Below are 15,762 nucleotides of genomic sequence, written 5' to 3' on the forward strand. Positions count from 1 at the left end.
TGGTTATGAGCCACCATGTGGTTGCTGGGATTTGAACTCTGGACCTTTGGAAGAGCAGTCGGGTGCTCTTACCCACTGAGCCATCTCACCAGCCCCTCCTGTTTGTTTTTTAAACAGGGTCTCACTATGCCACCCTGACTGGTCTCGCATTCGTTACGTAGACCAGGCTGGCCTTGAATTCACAGAGATGCAACTGCTTCCTCTACTTCTAGATTGTTTAAAGTGTACAGTACCACATCTGGATCCTTTTGGGTTGTGTTTGCCAGGACAGGGTCTCACCATGCAGCCTTGGGGGCCTGGGATTCATTGTGTATCACATGTGGCCATCGAATCAGCAGAAAACTTTTCGCCCTGCCCCTCCCAACGCCCCCAGTGCTAGGAGCACGGGTGTGAGCCACCACCCCACTCCTTGTGTCTTTGGGGGAGGACACCCCAATATGCATTACCGACTTCCTCTCCTGCTTCAGCTCCTGAACGTAGCGCATCAGGTCCACCGTGATCTGTGACGTCATGTTCTCAGAGATGACCTCGTGCTGCCCGGCGTAGTCATTCATCTCATTCAGGGTGGAAAGAAACGCTTTACATGCCGTGTACCTGAGGACAGATCGCATCGGCTCAAGCCCACCTTCATCCTCCCTCGCTTCACTTGAGGAAATAGTAATTAAAATCAGTCTGCCCTGCATCTGCCTCCCAGAGGATCTTGCCGGTTCATTACACAAGAGCTCAGAATTAATTACAACCCAAACAGGGCCACAGGTGCTCTGTGAAGTGCAGCCTCTGCCTCTGTTTATTCTCAGGCCAGAGATGGTCGCAAACTCACCCGCCCGTGTCTGCAAAGAACACCAGGCCCCCGGACCTACATCAAAGACGGGACTTCCACCTCGCACCATGACCCATCGCTTCTGACTGAGACAGACAAGGCTCTTGGCTGGATGAGCCGGTGAGGTAAGGCTTCCGGTGATACAGAAGGGAGCCCAGATTCTAGGGCCGTGGTTCTCAATCTGTGGGTTGTGACCTCTTAGCGGGGTGTCAAATGACCCTTTTACAGGGGTCGCAAATCAGATATTCTGCATATCATATTTATATTACAATTCATAACAGTAGCAAAATTATAGTTACAACGTAGCAATGAAATCATTTTACATTTGGGGGTCACCACAACACCAGGAACTATATGAAAGGGTCACAGCGTTGGGAAACTTGAGAGCCACGGTTTCAGGGCTTACCCATCCCCCACACTGCCCACACAGGCTTGCAGCACTTCCTATACTTTTTCCTATAGTTTAACGGGAACAGTCTTGAATGGGTCCAGTGGCTCAGGGTCCAGGTTCTCATTGTGTCCTCCAGGTTCACAGACACGGGCAGGAAGGTGGGACGGTACTTATATGACAAGATGCAGTTCCCACCCCCTTCCCACCCACCAACTACACACATCTCACTACACATCCGCCAGCAATGCACGTACTTGTACTCCTCCTCTTCCTTCGAGTTCTTCTTAGGTTGGTATTTCTTTGAAAGATTCCTAAGGCCAAAATGAAAGATGTGTCACCTTATTTGGAAGTACACAGAGGAACCAGGAATGACAGATGACGCATGCACCTTACGAGTTTTGCTTTTTTTTTTTTTTTTTTTTTTTTAAAGTCATAAAGTTGTACAATTAAAGCCCATTTGTGGGCCCATCAAGATGGCTCAGGGGTAGCGGCAGCTTGTGGCGAAGCCTGATGGCCTGAGTTTGATTCCCCAGGACCCACACGGTGGAAGAAAAGAACGGACTCCACAGGGTTTTCCTGTGATGTCTGCACACACGATATACAATAATAAATAATAAAAATTGTTTAAAAATTGTGAGTCCAACAAATAACAGGATATACATACACTTAAGCCCATAGACCACTCTTCTACAGAAGTGTGCATATTACCAGAGTTACCTAATAAACACATTTAAATAGTAACATTTTCTGTAAATGTTTGTTTTAAGGGGGGAAAAAAGGCAAAAAAGGAGAAGCACTTCATACTGAGAGAGCAATGAAGCTTAGTCACTCCAAAGCCAGGTGGGAGGGGGTGATGGAGAGGATGGGGTGGGCAGGGAACAAAGCGGGGTGGGCGGGGCTGAGTTCAGCAAAAGATTCCAAAGAGCCCTGCGGCTGCCTTCCAGATGTTTTTAGTGTGCAGTTTTAAATAGTAACCACTTCTTTTGTTAATCATAACTTACGAATTAAAAACTCCACTTCTAAGTTCACACCTTACATAAAAATTCTCAAACTGGTTTTAAAACAAAACAAACATACATTTGCCAGGTAGTGGCGGTGGTGGCACAAGCCATTTAGGTGGATCTCTTGGAGTTTGAAGCTAGCCTGGTCTACAGATTGAGTTCTAGGACAGNTAGAGCTACACAGAGAAATCCTGTCTCAAAAACAAAACAAAACAAACAAACAAACAAAAACAAACCAACAACAACAACAAAAAACCTCAAAACGAACAAAAAATTAAAGCCACATTTTCATTTTTTAAAAATATTTATTTATTTATTTAATTTGTTATTTATATGAATGCACTGTTGCTGTCTTCAGAAACACACCAGAAGAGGGCATCAGATCCCATTACAGATGGTTGTGAGCCACCATGTGGTTGCTGGGAGTTGAACTCAGGACCTTTGGAAGAGCAGTCAGTGCTCTTAACCACTGAGCTATCTCTCCAGCCCCCCACATTTGCTTTTTAGCTTCTAGTCCTGGACATAAAGTAATTTAAATGTTAAATGGAACAGAAGGAAGCAGAGCCTGACTAGATGTAGCAATGTTGCTTTATAAGAGCTGGCAAGAGGGATAAAGGTTGGTCCCTAGGCCCAATAACATGAGTATGATCCCTAGAACCTACACTGTCATAAGAGAGAACTGACTTCCACAGGATGCCCTCTGACCTCCACATGCACACTGTAGCTGCCCACAAAAAAAGCTTATTAATTAATTAAAAATAAAATAAAGTTTAAAGGCTTGTTCTGTGTGGTCTAGACTGGCCTAGAGTTTGTGGTGATCCTCCTGCTTCAGCCTCCTGAGTGCCTGAGGCACTACTCTTTTCCTAGAATTCAGTAGTCAGGCTGGCCTCAAATCCAGAGCTCTCACTGTTGGAACTCAAGATGTGCGCCACCATGCCCCACCGTGCCCCACCCCCCACTTTTTAGCAAAGCCTCCAGTGAGAGTGTGTGGTGTAGTCACACCCAAGCCTCGACAAACGCAGGCAGAGACTAGAGGCTGGCCAGCAAGGGCCCTCTTCTCCCGCTCTCTGCCTTGTTTCCTCGAGACAGAATTCAAGGCCAGGCTGGCAGCCAGCAAGCCCCGGTAACCTTCGGGTCTCCACTCCTTGCAGCTCTGGAATTATCGATGTAAATGGCCACGACTAGCTGTTTCTGTGGGTGCTTGGGATTTGAACTCATATCCTCATGCTTGGCCAACAGGCACACTTACCCACTGAGGCACCCCCAAAGCCCCAAGTCCAAGGTTCTTTCTCTATAAACCCTTCCCAACCTCTTGCCCTGGGACAGGCTTTCCAGCCTTGTATTAAGCTTTCTTTTTAAATGTGCACACAGGTAATCCCTCAGAACACTGCCTTTAACATTTTCTGGATCTGAGCTGGGCGCACGCCTTTAATCCCAGCACTTGGGAGGCAGAGGCAGGCGGATTTCTGAGTTCGAAGCCAGCCTGGTCTACAAAGTGAGTTCCAGGACAGCCAGGGCTATTCAGAGAAACCCTGTCTCCGAAAACAAAACAAAACAAACAAAAAACATTTTCTGGATCTGCCGAGGAACCCAGTGTGTTTCCTATACCCATCCAGCTCTCTGGGTAGACGAACAAGCAGAGAAGAGGAAAATATGAGTTTCTGAGGCTGCTGGCTCCGATCTGGCCAACCCTGTGAACCACAGGGGACTTTTACAGCAGATCCTTGGGCCCTTTTCCAGGTGCCCTGAACCAGAACGTCTAGGGTGGAGCCTAGGAATGTTTGGATCTGTTCTTTTACTTTTCTGAACAGTTACCACGAGACATCTGAATCAGGGTGGCAGAAGGTGAAGGGTGCACGCCCAGCAAATGGAAGGCACCAGAAAGAAGGGGACCAGGGATCTGCTCAGAGCACAGCCCTGAAATCCCAGCTACTTATGAGGCCGAGGCTGGTAGATCCTAAGTTCAAAGCCTGCCTGGGCTATGGAGTCAGCTCAAAGCCAACTGGGACTTTTATGCCTTAAAAAAAAAATTTTTTTTTTAAATTTAAAAATCACATATATGAAGAGAGAGAGAGAGAGAGAGAGAGAGAGAGAGAGAGAGAGAGAGAGAGAGAGAGAGAGACACGGGGGGGGGGAATGTGGGAAAGTTTGCATTATCAGACAATAAACAAATGAAGCAAGATGTTCACCTCAGTCCATACACCTTGGAAAGGTGTTCCTGAGAACAGCAGAGATGGAGGATGTTGGAGGCAACTTAGAATGGATGCTGACTCCACTCAGCTGGCCACACAAAGGGAAATAAGGCCACTGCCCTGAGCCAGTTCAGACAGAAGCAAACTGAACAGAGAGGACACACTCAGGGACAAGGCACCTGCCCTGACAATATCCATATTGTCCCTTCCCATCTGTGGACTCCGAGGACCTGGGCAAAGTGTGGGCTTGTCTGTGGTCTCCACTCCTCAGGTCCCAAGCTTCAAGCATGGGGAAACCCTCATAAACATAGGGATTCCATGGGAGCATGCCTCTTCTCCTGAATAACCCTGCCACGGCCCAAAGCGCCTAGGAGTTTCAGGACAGACAATTGCTCCGCATCCCTAAGTCGGACCTCTTCCCCAGCTGATTCTCAGAGGCAGCTGTGTCCAGCCTCCAGAGAGAGCAAAACCAACAGGTCAGCCCCAGAGAGAACCAGAATAAAGAGACAGAAGTATCGCAAGGGACCGTCACTTCCAGGGCCACTGGCACTCATGTGACGAATGTGCTACCATCACTATGCAATGAGAAGCCAGAAGACTTCCAACCTTCTCTCCTTCAGGTCTTGGTCTCAGTGAGCATGACTAGATTTAGAATCAGTGTGGACGGACACCCCTGGGTGCGTCCGGGAGGGCGTTTCCAGAGAGGTTTAGCTGAGGAGGGAGGACACACCCTGTATGGGTCAGCGCCGTCCCACGGGCTGGGGTCTCAGACCGAATGAGAAGGAAGGAGTGTGTAGAAGTCACCTCTTTGCTTCCTGACTACCCTCACTGTGGAAGCAGCTACCTCAGGCTCCTGCCACTGCGTCCCCCTAAAAGTGCAAGCCAGGGCAAACCCTTCCTTGCCTAACATGCTGGTATTTGGTCAGCGGGGTGACCAACTTTAAAAGGCAGAAATTCTCACCATTCACGTTTTACAGTTGTTCCCAGGGAACAAAGTGCCCCAAATCGTACAGCTGTGAAGGGAAGCGGGCACAGGATCACCCCCTGCACTGGGGACCTAGGAGGTGAACCCAGCCAGTTCATCAAGCTGCCCCAAGTCAAGCACTGTCAGAAGCCGGGGTGGGGGTGGGGGTGGGGGTGATGATGACAAGGACATGAAAAGAAGGGAAAACCCAGCCTGGAGAAAAATGAAAACACACAAGAAAAGCCCGAGACAGACTAGACCTGCAATGTCAGACTCAGGAAATGAACTCTGGGCAAAAAACACAGCGGTGGCCATTGAATAAACACATCCGGCTTTCTCTAGTTTAACAAGAAAGGAGCAAGATAACCACAGAGCCAAGACAGGGACGTTAAAGAGCATGCTCAGCATCCAGGCGGAGCGTGGACGCACGATCACTTTGCATGGAGTTATTCAGAAAAGGCAAAGCTGCCCACAAGGAAAATGTTCTAACTGGCTCCAGACTTCCCACCAAGGCCATGTAGGGAATCCTGCGTAAAGGAAAAAGGCCCGGCCAGGGACGAGCCCAGGCCCAGGCACGAGAGACTCTTAGGCATCCGCCCTTGGAAGAACTTTGGAAATCTAATCAGAAGGAAATGGGGAGTGGCCAATGAACTGATGTGGCTGCTTCATAGAAAGCCAGCAGATGGTGGGACAGCACGCAGCTGCAACTGGCAATGATCTGGGCAAGAGACAAAGGTGTCCTGGACCCGGAGGTAGTATACAGTCAACCAGAAGTGGCTGGATCCTGGGTCAGTATGGACAGTGGAATGGATGGTGTGTCCTGATGGGTTGGTGAGGAGAGCCCTGGGGCTCCTGTCCTAAGGAGGGGAGGGCCACACACTCCCAGGAGAGGTGGAAAGGTCAGGGGTCAGGCAGGTGTGGATGCAGGAAGGCATTATTTTGAAATCCTTATAAGTTTAGGTAAGCCGTTTCTGGAGTCTGGGAGAGGAACAGCTGGAGAGCTCGTCTGGGGGTGAGTGATTGCTCCGTCCACAGGCGCTACAGACAGACACAGCTGAGGTCAAGGAGAGAGCACAGACTGAGATGGGAGAAAAACAGGAACTGACCGCAGCTCAAGGATAAAATCTGCGAGGTGGGAGGAACCCAAGAGACTGCCATTTGGTCTCCAGGGGAGAAGGATGCTTCCAAGGAGGACAAGGGACCGCTCTCATGTCCACTATAGTCACAGACAGACCTCCACAGCACCTGGACTGAGGCACCAGGGGGAAGCACAAGAGAAACAAAGACACAACACTTCAAACTCACAGAGATCCACCTGGCTCTGCCTCCCAAATGAGCCACACATGTAACTCATTTCCATGAATGGCAACAGATCGGGACTCACTCGTGAAGCATTTGCGAGTGAGACCCAGCTTCTTGCAGGACTGGAGGAACTAACTGATCTGGACCCAGCCAGTAGGGAACATACGTTCTTGGTTGGTTTCTGTATGCCAGCTACTCAATGTAAACAGAATGTGTCCCGCTAATGCCACAGCTGAGGATAACTTTGAACTTCTGCTGGGGATGGAGCCCAGAGCCCCATGGGACATAGACAAGCCTCTCCCAGCCAACTCAGGCCCCAGTCCTCTATCAACAATTTTAAAATATCTCATGTCCCAAATAATTTCTCAGATCTTAAAGGGTAAGGAAAGCGCATGCGCTCGCTCCCTGCTGGGACAGAGAACCTAATACAGACGCATGCCCGATTCCTTTCTTGTTTTTTTTGTTTGTTTGTTTGTTTTTGTTTTTTGTTTTTCGAGACAGGGTTTCTCTGTATAGCCCTGGCTGTCCTGGAACTCACTTTGTAGACCAGGCTGGCCTCGAACTCAGAAATCCACCTGCCTCTGCCTCCCAAGTGCTGGGATTAAAGGCGTGCGCTACCACGCCCCGCTGCCCCATTCCTTTCAATCAGTGGCCTTCGAGGAACTAAAATGTCCTAAGGAATTTCATGCTGGGGCTAAAAAAGCTAAAGCAGGGCTGGAAGGGGCCAGCAAGAGGACTCGGTGGGTAACAGCATTTAAGTCTGGTGACCCAAGTTTGAACCCAGGAACATGCTTAAAGGTGGAAGTTGGACTTCCATGGAGTTGCCTTTGACCTCTGTGCACATACACACACACACACACACACACACACACACGCATGCACACACGCACTCATGCACACACATACACCATACACACTATACACACACTGCATACACACCACACAAACACTCCCCCCACACCTACTCTATACCCCCATACACACTTCACAAACACAACACACACACACACATACTCCACACCTCTCATACACACTACACACACACACACACACACACACACACACACACACTGGTTGGTATTGTGATGATGCAAACTTCAGACAACTTATCATCAGCATGCAGGACATGCTAGAGCTAAGACATGGCCAGACCATGACGGACCAAGACAGCCTAGCCCTGGACACTCTTGCTTTATATTTACATGACCTGTCAGGACCCAAGGACAGACTCGGAGGCCTCTGGACTTCCTGGTTCTCTTCCCAATGTGGCCACACTGAGCAAATCTCCTTTCTCTGCTTTTTACTTTGACTCGTCTCTGGGAACAGGTGCCTGGAATTAGCTAAAATCTATCTCCTTTAGGATAGTTCTTTTCAAATCCTGCCTCCTGGGAACATTCTCGCTGCAAACACTACCTAGTCCAAGTCTTACTGAAGCCAGGCAGAGTTTCACTGTCAACACCGTCCTGATCCTACAATAAAGGAGGAAAAGGGCTCTGATATACACCAGCGGGAGTGTGCTGGGCAGGCGAGATGGTTCGGTGGGTAAAGGCGCTTGGTGCCAAGCCTGCCAACCTGCGTTCAATCCTGGAGACACGCATGGTGGAGGGAACCACCTCCCGGGAGTGGTCCTCTGACCTCACAGGATGCAGCAGTGGCATGTTCACCTCCTCCACACACAAGATAAATAGATCATGTAATTAAATTTTAAAAGAGAAAAAAAGGGGGGAGCCAGCAGGAATGGGGACAGCCAGCTTCTGAGTGACAGCAGACCCGAGAAACCTTGGAGATCCGCATAGCAAAACGATAAAGGCAATGAAAATACAAACAAATGACCACAGTGCAGACGGAGCTTACAACCGATGCAGGGCAAAGGAAGTCGGCCGCTTAAGGATTACAGCCAGGGCTCACCTCCGAGGGAAACTCACAGCAGGCTCTGCGTAGCCAAGTCACTTGGCAGAATTGGGGATCCTTGGGAAGTTGGGCCCGACATGTGGGGGTCACCTACAAATGTGTACCCCAATATGAAATTTACTGGTAGCCAAGTTTCTCCAAAATTAAAGAAAAAAAATCATTAAAAGAAAACAAAAACAGGACTGGAGAGATGGCTCAGTGGTTAAGAGCACTGACTGCTCTTCCAAAGGACCAGGGTTCAAGTCCCAGAACCCACATGGCGGCAGCTCACAACTGTTTCATTCTAGTTCCAGGGGATCTGACACCCTCATACAGACACGCATGGAGGCAGATAACCATTGTAAATAAAAATTTTTAAAATTTAAAAAGGAAAAAAAAATCCAAAAACCTGAGCCTAGAGGCGGAGTGCAGAGGATGGGGTAGGGGTGGGGATTGACCTAGAGGCACAAGACCCTGGCTTTATTGGGAAGTGCTGCCAAATAAACCAGAACACAGCACAGCAAAAGAAATCATAAACACAGTACCTAAAGCAGGGACTGAGCTCAGAGAGACGGCGCACGCCTGTAATCCCAGCACTCGGGAAGTGCCGGCAGGGGAGGCAGGAGCTCAAGGCCAGACTCCACTATACAATGATTTCAAGGCTAGCCTTTGTTACATGAGACCTTGCCTCACACATGAAAATTGAGCAAACCTAAGTTAACAGATTTTTTTTTTAATTTTGCTCTCATAAAAATTAATTTTCCATATTAATTTTCTATATTAAAAATAGCTATTTCCAGTGACATATTACTTCACAAGAATCTCTCTCTCTCTCTCTCTCACTCACACACACACATGCACACATACAGTGAAATGAGAACAGAAATCATGCTTGCTTGCTTCTGGCAGGCAAGATGGGGGTGAGAGGGTGGGGTGGGGGGGCTTGCTGCCAAGCTTGATGATCTGAGTTCAATCCCCAGGACTCACACCATAGAAGGAGAGAAAACCAACTCCTTGGGTTGTGTTCCAACTTCACACAAGCACCCCGGCACACACTCCCCTGCCCTATAAATAAATAAATGTAATAAAGGGTTTAATAAAAAGAAAAAAAATGAGCCTTTTGTGTGTGCAGCACCCCAGCCATCTCTCCGGGCTGCCTTACCTGAGTTGCTTGGCATAGCTGAGCTCGATCTCCGTCCTCTCCTTGACAAACTTGATGTATTTCTCAAGAATATCGATTCCCCACTGTGTATGTTTTTCCAAGTTGTCAAACTGATCCTGTTTGAAAAGAGAGAAGGGGGGGGGGAGTTTATTATCTCTTTCTATGGCTTCCAGTTCCAGGGAGCCACCCTCTCCATCATTCACTGGTCCAAGACAGCGGCTCTAGCATTTTCCATGATGACACTGAGGACGGGGATGTCTGTTGAGAACGTTACATCAACATTACCAAATTTGGTTTGAGCATCGTCCAGAGTTAGCACCCTTGCTCTCCCCTCCTTTTAGACATGTTGTGTCTATATATAATTAATGTTCCATTACAAAAGGAAATGTCTCAGATGGCAAAAGCTGACAGGTGACGCACACGCGCACGCGCGCGCGCGTGCGTGCGCGCGCGCGCACGCACACACACACACACACACACACACACACACACACACACACACACACGAGCACTCTAGGGCAGACAAGATGGCTCAGTAGTGAAGAGCACTTGCTGCTCTTGCTGAGGTCCAGAACTCGCTTCTCAGCATCTATGTCAGTATGTCAGGCAACTCACAGGTATAACTCTGTGACTCACACCTGGGACTCCCATGGGTTTGTCTCCCTTGAGTGCAGGTGAGGCTGGGAGGGCACCAGGGCTTGGGCAGGGGTGATGGAGCTGAAGAGGGTGTAGGGTCAGAGTCTCCAAGGCCTTCAATGCACAGAGAAGGAGCTTGGATCCTTTAGAAAGCTGCTCTGCAAAATCGTGACCACAGATCTGCCTGGAATCACGGGAGACCGAGGTCCAGAGACTGTCCCCACAGTCTGAAGGTGAGAGCAGCAGGAAGAAGCTATTCTGACAGTTGGCAAATGCTACTGTAAGTGACAGATTGGCTGCAGACTCTGTGGGAGACGTGAGCAAAAGGGGGAAGGGCTTCAGGGCCTGCACATAAAGAAATAGTCCACACAGGGGAGGAAGACTCGGCACACTTTGGCCGTGTGAATAAAGGGTTTGGCATGCAAAGCAGAGCCTGCAAGCACAGATGGACCAAGCTCACAGGAGGATGTCGGGAAGTGGACGGCCTGAAGCTACAGCCACAGATCAGAGTGCCAGGGGGCGGGCAGCCCCACACAGGAGCAGCAGGGAGGACTGGCCCAGGAAGTGGAGCCGAAGAGCAGTGGAACAGAGCCAGAGAACGCATTAGAGCATCCCGGGAAGAGTTCCGAGCCAGGTCAGATGGGAGGCGTGCTGTTGCCTCAGAGGGAGCCTCAGGAGAGAACGAGGGTCTGGCCAGCTCCAGGACTTCACTGACACAGGCGTCGCAACTGCTCTGCTAGGTGTCCCTAGCATGCCCAGGAATTCCCTGCCTCATTTCTCTGAAACATTCAAGGTCTTAAGACATGCAATATATAACTGGCACACTTCAGGCATTCTTTCCAGCCCCATCCCTGAGATATGACTGCCATTGGCACAGCACTGGGGCTGTAGCTCGGTGGGTAGAGTGTTTGCTTAGCGCACAGGCAGGCTTGGGTTCCATCTCTAATCCCCCAGGAACTGTGTGTGGCCCACACCCCTGTAAGTAGAGGCAGGAGGATCAGAAGCTTATGGTCATCCTCAGCTACATAGCAAACTTGAAAACATAAGACACCATCTCAAAAAAGGGGGAGGGTGAGCTGAGAGGGCTCAATGGTTAGGGTCGCATGCGGCTCTTTGTCCTGTGACACTCCCACTCCAGGGGATCATAAGCTTCTGATCCCCACAGGCACTCTATTTATGTGGTCAAACCCACACTCATGAACATACACATACAAGTAATAATTAAAAATAAGATCGCCTACCAGGGGTGGCGATTTTAATCCCAGGACTTGGGAGGCAGAGGTAAGTGGATCTCTGAGTTTGAGGTTAGCCAGGTCTTCAGAGGGGGCTCCAGGACAGCCAGAGCTACACAGAAAAACCCCTGTCTCAAGCCAACCCCCCCCCCCAAAATAAAATAAAATCTTCTTTTTAAGGAGGTTGCACACAGCAATGTATGATGATGACCTCACCTCTCAGGAAGCTGAGACAGAAGGACCACACTAACCCAAGATTTCAAGGCCTGCCTGAGCAATGTAATGAGATTCTGTCAACAACAACAAAAGCTATACACACTTAACTAACATATATAACCTGAAGTGTCTGAAGGTAAGTGTGAACCCAGGAGACCAATCATCTCCACAGTCTACCCCATAAATACATACCCACCCCTTCCAAAAGCTTCCTCTTGTCTTTTGGTTCCTGGTATGTGATTCAACCTCTTCAAACACAACACAGCTTTGTTGAAGGCTGGAGCTGAGCTCTGCTTTCAGCTCTCTTCTGCATCAGCCTGAGTCAATCAGAGTCATGTGTCCTAATTTCCTTCCTGTTGCTGGGATAAAAGCCCCTGTCCCGAGACAACAGAGAGGAGAAAGTGTAGGATTCAGTTTACACTCTAGCTCATAGCCCATCATTGAAGAAAGTCAAGACAGGAATTCAAGGAGGAGCTCAAATAGAAACTGTGGAGGATGCTGATTGCCAGCTTGTTCAGAGACATGCTTAGCTAGCTTTCTTATGAGGCCCAGGACCACCTGTCTAGGGAATGGTGCTACCCACAGTGGGCCGGACCCTCCCTAAACAATTAAAAATCAAAGCAAGCACCAACGGTCATGCCCGCAAGCCAATCTGGTGTGCACATGCCCTCAAATGAGACTCTTTTCTTAGGTGACACTGTCAAGTTGATAGCTAATGCTGAGATTACTGGCTTACGGTCACCACGACTAGATTAATAAATGACCTTAGTCTTGTTTCTAGCCAGGAGCAGAGAACAAAGAAGTGTGAACTTAGGACACATGGAGTCTTTTTTTCTTTTTTCTTTTGGTTTTTTCGAGACAGGGTTTCTCTGTGTAGCCCTGGCTGTTCTGGAACTCACTTTGCAGACCAGGCTGGCCTCGAACTCAGAAATCCGCCTGCCTCTGCCTCCTGAGTGCTGAGATTAAAGGTGTGCGCCACCACACCTGGCTGGACACATGGAGTCTTATGCCACTAAAATGCCCTGAAGATAACCCCTGTGAAAAGTGTTTATCCTTACAACCAATCTTTTACAATGTTGTTGTAAAAGGCAAAGGACAAAGATTTAAAATTCTCATCACTTTTTTGGCCTCGATCCGCCCCACGCCTCCCAGATTCCATTGTAAGAAACTGCTCAGAAGGTTATTTATTTATGTTATCTCTACAGAGGAGGCTTGCTGAGCAAATGAGTGGGGTAAACAAGACGTCAGGTTTCTGTAAACAACCAGGAGAGGCAAATACACAAGCAACTCAAGTGATCGTTATGAATGAACAGCTCCCAGCACTCAGGCTAAGACTTCCCACAAGTACTCTGGTGGTCAGTGACCCTGTCTTGGTCTAGTTTCATATCGACCAGGTTAGCTGGGGTGATGGCTCTGTGGTTAACACACTTGCCTTGAAGACATGAACACCCATGTCCGATCCACAACACCCATGTTTTAGTGCCCAGTGCTGGGTAGATGGAGACAGATGATCCCTGGGGCTCACCAGCCAGCTCAGTCACCCTGGATCTAAAGAGAGGTTTAGATGGTGTTTCTGAAGATAACAGCTGAAGTTGACCTCTGGTCTCCACAAGCTCCCGTGCACGTGCATGCACACACACATGCACACATACACACAATGCCCCCACCCATATATACATACATATTCCTCCAGTATATCATATCCCCCGTCTGTCTGTCTGTCTGTCTTTATATCTATATCTATACCTATATCTATATCTATACATTGGTATATATCAAGAGCTTGGGCTGGAGCTCAGTAGTAAAAAGGGTGAAGTTCAAGGTTGTAGCCTCAGCAGTGAGAACAGACAGCTCTTTTCTCCTGCCTCCCCTTGAGTTTTCTCTACAGCGCCAGACCGTCTGAAAGCTCTGACAGCTTCTGCTCTTGGATTTCACTGTCTCGCTGACGGTCTCCCTGATACACCTGCCTGACACTCTAGAGCAAGGGTGGGTAGCCTTAAGTTCCTACAAACAAACAAACGACAACAAAAAGAAACCTGAGTTCCGTTTAAAGTTCACTGTCTAGTTATGTTTTCATTGGCTTTAGTTTTGAGACAGTGGTACGTAGTTCAGGCTGGCCTCAAATTCCCTATGAAGCCAAGATGACCCTGAACTCTTGATCTTCCTCCCACACAAAGGAATGACAGGCGTGCATCACCAAGCTAGTACCAGCGATCAAAGCAGGGGCTTTGTGAATTCGAGGCAAGCACTCTATTAGCTGAACTACAGTCCAGACCTCAGCAATGTGCTTTCAATAGTTATCCATTCCCGAGACCATTTTGCCAACCGAAGTAAAGCTATTTCTCAAAGCACAGGATCCAAACAGGACAGAGGATCCTCACAGCAAAGCCTCAAATAGCAACGAATACATGAATGCCTGCTGCCTCCACGCAGCATCCTCTGTAGGCGATGTTAAGGCATCCCTGAAGGGACCACACCCCGCCGCTACTATCACAGGACAAGGCAGCCAGAGGAAAATTCAAAACAGATGAAAAACCAACCGGCCCACTTACATTCTTGACTAAAATGTGGAAATTTTAATGGGAAGAAATTCCAAATCTCAAAAAGACTCCTTTGTGGCAAACATTATAAATGGTCCTTAGAAAACTATCCCAGGCTCCAGCGAGGATGGTGGCGTTACGGAGAATTCCTTCCTGATGTGCTCAGGTGGTGCAGCCTGCTACCCAACCCCTGGGAGGCTGCAATGGAAGGATTGTCATGCACCTGAGCTCAACCATTTTTGGGCTTAAAAACTGCAGTTTTCTAAACAAAACTCCCTAGTGGGAAGAGTGGCTTCACAGAAGACAGGCTGCTTCTGTTTCTACGGCCATTCTTGATGAGGTGACTCTGGGAAGAAAGACAACTGCACTCAGGCAGGCAGAGGAGGGTCAGGGGGGAGCTGGCCTAGCCACAAATGATGTTGAACTCCTGAGTATGGCCTCTAAACCTCTCAAGTCCTGATATAACAGGTGTGCACCTGATCAAGTCTTTACCTTTTTAAAGCGGTGTGTGTGTGTGTGTGTGTGTGTGTGTGTGTGGTGGGGGGCTGTGGGTAGACTCTTGGCATACTGGGCACTAGCTAAACATTGATAGAGTCACATCCTCAGCCCTAAGAAGAATAGTTCGATGGCCTTTGCAGGTAGCCGGATCTCTTCCTTGGGTACCACACCAATAGTTTCCCAAAGAGTAGGCACCATATGGTATCTTCAGCCATAGTAACAAAACATGGCAACAAAACATCCTTGACAGTTACAATGAAACCCATCAGTCCACCTTACACTGAAAATGGTGCTTCTACTGGGCACAATTACCTATTATTCACTGGTGGCACAGTTAGCCTCAGCTGTCAATGTGATGTACCAGAAAAGAGGGAGCCTCAATTGAGGAATTACCTCCATTAGATTGGTCTATGAACATGTTTGTGGGGCTTTTAACTTAATTACTAATTGACATAGGAGGGCCTAGCCCACCATGGGCAGCGCTATCCCTATGCAGGTAGGTCTGGGTGGCATAGGAAAGGCAGCTGAGCAAGCCAGGGGAGGAGTCAACAAACAGTATTCTTCTAAGGTCTCTGCTACACACAGTTCCTGCCTCCAGGTTCCTGCCCTGGCTTCCATCAATGACTGACTAAAAAAAACCTATAAGCCAAATAAACCCGTCCCTCCCCAAGCTGCTTTTCATTATGTTTTATGACAGCAAGCACACGAGGTTTTCATTTAGAAAATATTTCCTTGATATATGTGGCTCTTCTAAGTATTGACACTGAAGTTACTCTACCATAAGAAAAAGAATTTATTTGCATTTGTGTTATCATTGACTGTCTCCTCTTTTCCGGGTATTCTAATTTGTTACATAGAAGCCAGAATGCTATAATTAGCAACAAGTATTGCCAATTGCTCTACATTCAGTGAGAAAAA

General features: G+C 48.4%; 1 protein-coding gene across 12 annotated transcripts in view; it reads right to left on the reverse strand.

The window, feature by feature from the left end:
* The window catches only part of Fnbp1 (formin binding protein 1), a 116,206-nt gene that overhangs the window by 69,461 nt on the left and 30,983 nt on the right, over positions 1-15,762 (reverse strand). For all 12 annotated transcript variants that reach the window (XM_029536097.1, XM_021192117.2, XM_021192116.2 and 9 more), the window contains exons 2-4: positions 9,723-9,838; positions 1,466-1,522; positions 447-594 (exon numbers count right to left, since the gene is read on the reverse strand). In XM_029536097.1, the coding sequence (XP_029391957.1) occupies positions 447-594; positions 1,466-1,522; positions 9,723-9,838 (321 nt within the window). The remainder of the gene's footprint in view (positions 1-446; positions 595-1,465; positions 1,523-9,722; positions 9,839-15,762) is intronic.

Source organism: Mus pahari, chromosome 3 (assembly GCF_900095145.1).
Source record: "Mus pahari chromosome 3, PAHARI_EIJ_v1.1, whole genome shotgun sequence".
Taxonomy (NCBI): domain Eukaryota; kingdom Metazoa; phylum Chordata; class Mammalia; order Rodentia; family Muridae; genus Mus; species Mus pahari.